General features: G+C 38.0%; 1 protein-coding gene across 16 annotated transcripts in view; it reads left to right on the plus strand.

Annotated features, from left to right (window-relative positions):
* LOC113246311 (coiled-coil domain-containing protein 170-like) overlaps positions 1-7,089 on the plus strand; it is a 45,821-nt gene extending 38,732 nt beyond the window's left edge. For all 16 annotated transcript variants that reach the window (XM_057318596.1, XM_057318598.1, XM_026486887.4 and 13 more), the window contains 3 exons: positions 2,502-2,729; positions 3,598-3,813; positions 6,800-7,089. In XM_057318596.1, the coding sequence (XP_057174579.1) occupies positions 2,502-2,729; positions 3,598-3,813; positions 6,800-6,961 (606 nt within the window). In that variant the 3' untranslated portion in view covers positions 6,962-7,089. The remainder of the gene's footprint in view (positions 1-2,501; positions 2,730-3,597; positions 3,814-6,799) is intronic.
* The last annotated feature ends 1,111 nt before the right edge of the window (positions 7,090-8,200 follow it).

Raw genomic sequence — 8,200 nt, forward strand, 5'->3', positions numbered from 1 at the left:
CTTGCCCTAAATTTCATTTAGTGGGAGATGAAAAATTAGTCCAACAGAATACATTTTTTAAAAAAGATTTTATTTATTTATTTATTTGAGAGAGAGAGCACGAGTAGGAAGGGCTGGGGAGAAGAAGCAGAGGGAGAAGCAGACTCCCCGCTGAGCAGGGAACCTGACATAGGGCTCCATCTCAGGACCCTGAGATCATGACCTGAGCCAAAGGCAGATGCTTAACCAACTGAGCCACCCAGGCACCCCCCAACAGAATACATTTAAAGTAATAACAGAGGACAAAAATAAAGTAGGTCAATGATAACACTATGTGAGTGTAATAATTCAATGTAAATTTTATACCTGTCAAAGTGGGAATTTGTACATACAGTTTACTATTTACTCAGTCAGCTTTGTAATATTTGACAAATTAAAAATATTTTTTGAATATCAATATTTCAAAATGTGTATTTAAAATAAGATTATAAATATACTTCTACTATTTCAGATATCTGTAATTTAAATATTTATAAATTAGTGATTGGTAATTTTTGATAATTTGGTACATGTTCTCTTTCCCTTTAGCAGATTTTATTTTATATACTCTAACAGGATTTTGTACTTCTGTTCATGTAAGTCCTGTAAGTCCTTCATATAAATCTTTCTTGTAAAATTTATTCCTAGGTGTTTTATAGATTTTCCGTCCATTTTCCCCATTTCTATTTGAAATGGTTATTACTAATATACATAAATGCATTTGATATATTTTTTAAAAGATTTATTTATCTTGCACAGGCCCACAAACTGGGGGGAGGGGCAGAGAGAGAGGGAGAAAGAGAATCTCAATCAGACTTCCCAGTGAGTGCAGAGCCTAGCGCAGGGCCCTGAGATCATGACCTGAGCTGAAATCAAGAGTCTGAGGCTTAACTGACTGAGCTACACAGGCACCCTGCATTTGATACGTTTATATTTTTATTAATTATCTACCATCTTACTGAATTCACTTACTAAATCCAATAGTTTTCTTTACTAGGGTTTTTTGAGTTTTCCGGACATAATTGCATATTATTGTTGTCTAGAAAATAATGTATTTCTATTAGATTTTCAACTTATTGCCACTGAGTTACAAAATATTCTTTTAGAATTATTTTCATACTTTCTATATATATGCATTCTGTATATTTCTCCTTCCTAATGTTATGTATTTTTAGTTTCTCTCTTTCCCCCCTTTTTTTTTAAGATTTTATTTATTTGAGAGAGAGAGAGAGCGCACATGGTGGGGGGAGGGGGAGAGAGAGGCAGATTCCCCGCTGAGCAGGGAGCCTGACAGTGGGCTCAATTGCAGGACCCTGAGATCATGACCTGAGCCAAAGGCAGATGCTTTTTTTTTTTTTAAAGATTTTATTTATTTATTTGACAGCCAGTGAGAGAGAGAACACAAGCAGGGGGAATGGGAGAGGAAGAAGCAGGCTCCCAGCGGAGGAGCCTGATGTGGGGCTTGATCCCAGAACGCTGGGATCACGCCCTGAGCTGAAGGCAGACGCTTAACGACTGCACCACCCAGGCGCCCCACTTTTTCCTCTTTAACCAGGCTTGCTTGGGACATCTATTTTATTTTTCCAAAGAACCAGTGGTTCTTTTTTAATATAAATTTTACTAGCTTTTGATTTATATATAATGAAAATGTATGGTATTTTTATTAAATTTGCATACCCTCTTTTTTTTTGCTGGTAATAACTTCATAAAGTACAGATTATTAGAAAGAATATAATTAAAATCACCAATAATCCTACCACTGTGAGATAACCAGTGTTAACATCAGGCATAGTTTTTCTTAATCCTGCTCCCTTCAGTTAGCTATATCACTAGCATTTTCTCTTAGTAGATGTTTTTGGAACTTGACTTTTAGGGAATGCTTAATCAATCGTATGTAATTTATTTATTCTTTTTTTGACATTTGCATTGTTTCTATTTTTCATGTTACAAATAATGTAAAGAATATCTTTGTGTTGGGGCGCCTGAGTGACTCAGTCATTAAGCGTCTGCCTTCGGCTCAGGGCGTGATCCCAGGGTTCTGGGATTGAGCCCCACATCAGGCTCCCTGCTCCGCTGGGAGCCTGCTTCTTCCTCTCCCACTCCCCCTGCTTGTGTTCCCTCTCTCACTGGCTGTCTCTCTGTCAAATGAATACATAAAATCTTAAAAAAAAAAGAAAAAAAGAACATCTTTGTGTATGAATCTTTAAATATTTATTTCCTTGTATACATTGCTAGAAAAGTTGTTATAATCTATGTTACCATCATCTGGTGTTTATAAAATTGTTAGCACTGAGCCATCAACTTTATTGTCATATTTTATTTCCAGATTATTTTAATAATGCATATCTATGGTGAAAAAATATTTTATGTACGCAAGTATTACTGTCCGCAGTTTATTAGCCTAGAGTAGATCTGGTATGCTAGTGTGGAATACCACCTTAAAGCACAACTTCTTTACTTCAATACTGTTGATTTCTGCACAGGAAAACTCTGGAACTAAGAATTCGTGGACAGACGAGCATGGCAAGATGTCCAAACAGCTAGAGAAAGAAAACGAGCAACAAACATTATTGAATATTCAGCAGAATTTACAGATTACTACAACGCAGAGACTAGAGGAGAAAATTCAGAAACTTCAGAAACAGCTCAGTGATTTGAAATTGTCAAATAAAAGTATGAAAATTCAACTTACAAAAGTAAATGTCCTGAAGGTAAGTAAAGGAAGTGAGGGTTTCAAAAACTCCCTTAAACTTTGGTCTGTTACTATTTTAGCTGCATGTTTCTTATTGAATTTTTTTAAAATTAACATTAAAGTTATTTTATATACACACATGAGTATATATAATATTAAGGCATATTGGATAATAAAATTAGATGCATGGACATCTACCACTTCCCTTAAAAACCAGAGTATTATCAACCCCACCGAAGCCCTCATATATTCTCTTCCCTACTTCTCAAAGGTAACTGGTATTCTAAATGTTAGGATTCTAGAGTTCTTGCTCTTTTCATATTATTTTGGTCTTTATAGGGTAAAAGTTAAAAGTTTTATTCATTTTTGGAGGCTTCTCTTTGGATCTTCTCCATATCAAGCTTCACTTGTAGTATTTCAAACATACATTGTATGCCTTAAACCAAAGGTGTCACTAAATACTTATGGATCAATGTTTTGTGTTTTTTGTGTGTTTTTTTTTTTTTTTTTTTTTTTTTTTTTTGCTATTTTATCAGCAATATTTATCTTACTGCAAAGCCAGTTATTTTCTCTATTTCTGAATTTGGTTAGCAGAGGCTGTAAGACTTCTGAGGACATGAATACTCATTAAACCTCTTTAAATCCTAAGTTTATAAAAGTGCTCAGTGACTGTTAGTTATTGATGAGTATGATGATTGAGAAATATCCTCTTAATTCATAAATTGTGGAATTTTCTTTCTTTTCCATATATCAGATCTTCCAAAAAAAAAAAAAAAAAAAGAAGAAGAAGAAGGAAAAAAAGCATGGGTTATATCATGCACCTTGTCTTTTATTTAGAAGAGATCTAATTAGTCATCTCCCTGTCCCCCAACCTTATACCCTCACAGGACAAAACAATCGAAAAGCTCAGGCAATCTTTAACACAAGTTGAAGCAATGAGAGGGAAAGCAGTTATGAAAACAGACAACTTGAAAACTACATTAGACTCTGCCAAGCAAGAGGCAAGAGGGGACAAAGAGAAGGTCCATCAGCTGTTGGATGCAGTCACTCCTGAGCTCTGCACAGCAAAGAGCACACTTGATAAAGTACCACAACAACAAGAGGTTTGTTTTGTTCATTATAAAGAGTCTTTAAGTTAAAGGGATCAACACCCATCTCAACTTAGAGTCTATCTAAGCCAGACAAAAAGGAGTTTGTTGGCTTATGGAATCAAAGGTGAGTTAAACAACCAGGCCTCAGAGCGGGCAAGAGCGGCACCTGGGCTACAGGGTCAGCACCTGGAGTCTTCTAAAGCTTTTCTCACCATCTCTTCTTGGCATCTCTATGTGTGTCAGCTTGCTTTATGTTTAAAGATTGTGTGACAGGAGAGAGAGTCCCAGGAAAGGGTCTAAGAAAGCCCAGCTTAGGTCAAATGCCTACTCCTTGTGAATCCACAGTGGCAAGGGGTGGCATATATGACTATCTTCACTTAGGTTTGCATATATATCCTCTGAGTAACCCATGACAAGAGGAAAGATGTCAGAGCATGGAAGTTCAGGGGGAAACCATGTGTCTGGGGCTGAGCCACTTTCTAGGAAAAGAGGGTAGTGCTTCTAAATTTGCCTAGATTTTCACTACATTTATAAAGCAGGTGTTGTAAGAGAATTTTTAAAAAGACTTATTTATTTTAGAAAGAAAGAGAGAGAACAAGTGGGAGGGACAGAGGAAGAGGGAGAGGGAAAGACAACCTCAAGCAGACTCTGCACTGAGCTCGGAGCCCGATTCCGGGCTTGACCTCACAACCCTGAGATCACAACCCTGAGATCACGACCTGAGCCGAAACCAAGAGTCAGATGCTTTAACAGACTGTGCCACCCAGGCACCCCTTAAGAGAAATTTTAAAAGGCTAACTGATAATTTTGGGGGCTACTGTGGAATTATATGCCACATCTCTGTTACTAGTAGCTTAAGAAATATGTAACTTTAACCAATTACCTTAAAAGATTCTTGAAACATAAAATCATATTATTTTTTTTTGAGCTTCTGCATATTTATATTCTTGTTTTTATTGTCAATATCCTTACTATACTTTCAGTCAGATCTCTTCTCCTTTGGGTACTCTGTAGTTGACTATGCTTCTGAGATGACTTTGTCTTACTCTTGCCTGAGTTCAACCATCACATCTTCCTTATCTATAAGGCATATTTGATATCATTTTTGGTCCATTTGTATTCTGAATTACTGCATTTCTGATTCAAAATAGAGATGTTCCTGCCCCCCACCCCATGTCTGCAAATCCTTGTTTGAAAAAAATTTTAAAGATTTTTTTATTTATTTAGTTGTGAGAGAGAGAGAGTACGCACATGCCAGTGGGGTAGGAAAGAGAGGGACAAGCGGACTCCACGCTGAGCACGGAGCCTGTGGAGGGGCTCAATCCCATGACATCATGGCCTGAGCCAGAAAAACAAGCAGCAGGTCATGAGCTTGTGGTGGCATGGAGGCCCGCATCAGGCTCTGTGCTGGGCTTGGGTCAGTTACTTAACCAACTGAGTCACCCAGGCGCCCCTGAAATTTAATCCATATCGGGTATTGTGTCAAACATGTTTCTTCTGCCCCATGGCAGCTTTTTGCAGGGAGTATTTTCATCACCTGACTAGTTTGGATTATGCTATTTTCTTCTTAAAGAAATTTGGAGGGATATTATTTGCTATATACCTATTCACTTTAAAATCCTTTTAGTAGGGGTGCCTGGGTGGCCCGGTTGGTTGAGTGTCTGCCTTTAGCTCAGGTCATGATCCCAGAATCCTGGGGTAGAGTCCTAGGATAGAGCCCAATGTGGGCTCCCTGCTCAGTGGGGAGTCTGCTTCTCTCTCTCCCTCCTCCGGCTCTCTCTCTCTCTCAAATAAATAAAATCTATAAAAATAAAATCCTTTTAATTGCCCTGCCCTCTCAATTTCAGGTGTTTCTGCTTTAGGGTAGTTACAGGGCAGGGATTACTTGGTTTCTTAACTCAATACTACTCTCTTCTGTTGGCACAGTGAGTGCAGTTCCTAAAGTCAAGCCTTTTATGTTGTGGTGAGAGGTTATATGATGCCTGATTCTGCAGTACTCTTGTTTACCTTATTTTCCACTGTTTGCTTTTTTCTTTTCCTTTATCTCCAAACCTCCAAGGAATATCTCACCCTTCCAAGTATCTCCCTCTCCCCTTCAGAAACCTTGTCCTTCAGAACTGCCATTTTTGGGAGTGCCTGAGTGGCTCAGTTGGTTAAGCATCACCTTGGTTTCAGCTCAGGTCATGAGCTTGTGGTGGCATGGAGGCCCGCATCAGGCTCTGTGCTGGGCTTGGAGTCTGCTTCAGATTCTCTCTCCCTCTCCCCGACCCCTGCTCCTTTCCCAGCTCGCTTGTAGGCACGAGCTCTCTCTCTAAAAATAAATAAATAAAATCTTAAAAAAAAAAAAAAAAAAGACCGCCATTTTTGGTCTCATGTGCTTTTAAGCCCTTTTCTTTTCCTTCCCACTTGTCAGTTTTCTGACCCACCAGTCTTAGACTTCTCAGTATTTCCCCATTTATGCCTTGTCCTATTTCTGGGATGCCACTGGAAACCAGCTGCATCCTCCAGTGTGGGCCCAGGAGCTGCCTCTGCTGGTTTAGGATATTTATTTCCCCACTTATATGCAAACTGAATTCTGTGATATTCCCTACGTGTGCTTTATATATGATTTGTGGGTGGTTATAACTGCTTTTCTTAGAAGATCACTGTAGTTTTTGGAGGAGTAGAGAGATATGCTTAGGGGACGACTATTGCCATATAGCAAATCCGAAGTCCAAAAAGGAATTTCCTTAGGGATGAAAAACAAGCAGCAGTAAAATTAGGTTTAGTCCATAAAGTGTAAAAATACATTCTTAAAATGAAAAGGACTTTTTAAATAAGGAGTTCTTGTATAGAAGAGACCACATTTCTAGCTTAAAAATACAATTTGAATATAGAATGTTACATTTCATAAAAAAATGTTTAATAAGACTACATTTCTGATACCAATTTCACTGTACACAATAAGTTAGTGACCAAAACTAACGCTGTATCTTATGTTTTTGGTGTTTTTTTGTAGCTTTCTGGTTTTCGAGAAACTATTATGAAGATGTTGGGATTTAACATGAGAACAGCTGACAAGGAAATCATCAATCACCTAAGGCTTATTATACAAGATTATGAAGTATCTAACAAATCAAAGATTGCATCTGATTGTGAGACCGGACAGGATAATGAATAAAAAAGTTCTGTCTTCATTGCTGCCAACAAGAACACAGAAGATACAACATCTCCTCCAGCATCTTGAATTGGCTACATTATGAATAAAATGCATTGGGAGTTTTTCACTTGAAAAATTCTCTCCTTTAATATTTGGCATTTAACTTGTCTTTATCATTATGTTGTTCTACACGTTTATTTATGGTCTAGTCTGGATTGTTACTTATAACATATATCTAATTATATTATTAGCAGTATTTTAAGCAAGATATTAATCAGAACTTGTGTTCTTAGTTGGAATATTTATATTTATAGTTAACAGATTATTTCTAAAATGAACAGTCCAGAGTAATTATTTTAAAGTCAGCTGATTAGCAACCTTAATTCCCTTTTGCCATGTAGCCTAAAATACAGGTTCCAGGGATCAGGACATAGACCTTTTGGGGAGCCATTATTCTGCTGACCATAGCTCACATCTATCCAAATTGAATAGACATATATACCTACCTAATAGAAATGTGTATATATGGGGTGCCTGGGTGGCTCAGTCTGTTAAGGCTCTGACTCTTGATTTCTGCTCAGGTCTTGATCTCAGGGTCATAGGATTGAACCCCATATTGGTCTCTGCACTCAGTGAAAGTCTGCTTCTCTCCCTCCGCCCCCCCCCATGCTCTAACACAAATAAATCTTTAAAATAAAATAAACTATAAAGAGAAATGTGTATATATATTCTACAAAAAGACATTTATAAAATTATTCATGGCAGCATTGTTCATAATTGCCCCAAACTGGAAACTGTCCAAATGACCAAAAGTAGAGTTAACTATGACAACCAGATCCACTGGTTAAGCAATCAGATCTCCTTCGCTTGTGGCACAGGGAGAGCTCAACTGGAATGAGGAATTTTCTTAGGGGCCAAACTAGAAAGTGACTCTAGGTCTAACACTGGGGATATGGCAAATAGAGGACAGCATGAGTTTGAAGAGAAATGGTAAATTTATGGCACTCCAATTAGCACGCAGTAACCAGTGGCCTATAAGGAGACCTTAGTTCTTGTTGCACATCTGTTATTAACCACCCTCAAATTTTAAAATAAACCTCAAAATTAGGAAATGTGGCTTGGGATTCTGCCTTGTGACTCGGGTTTCAGGCAGCCCCTACTGCCCTAGCAGAAATATTTTTCAGGTCAGATTAATGGAGCTTGTTGCCCCAGGACAGGAGCCAACAGGCACAGCCAGGTACTTTGTGTGCAAATGCAAGG

Source organism: Ursus arctos, unplaced genomic scaffold (assembly GCF_023065955.2).
Source record: "Ursus arctos isolate Adak ecotype North America unplaced genomic scaffold, UrsArc2.0 scaffold_25, whole genome shotgun sequence".
NCBI lineage: Eukaryota > Metazoa > Chordata > Mammalia > Carnivora > Ursidae > Ursus > Ursus arctos.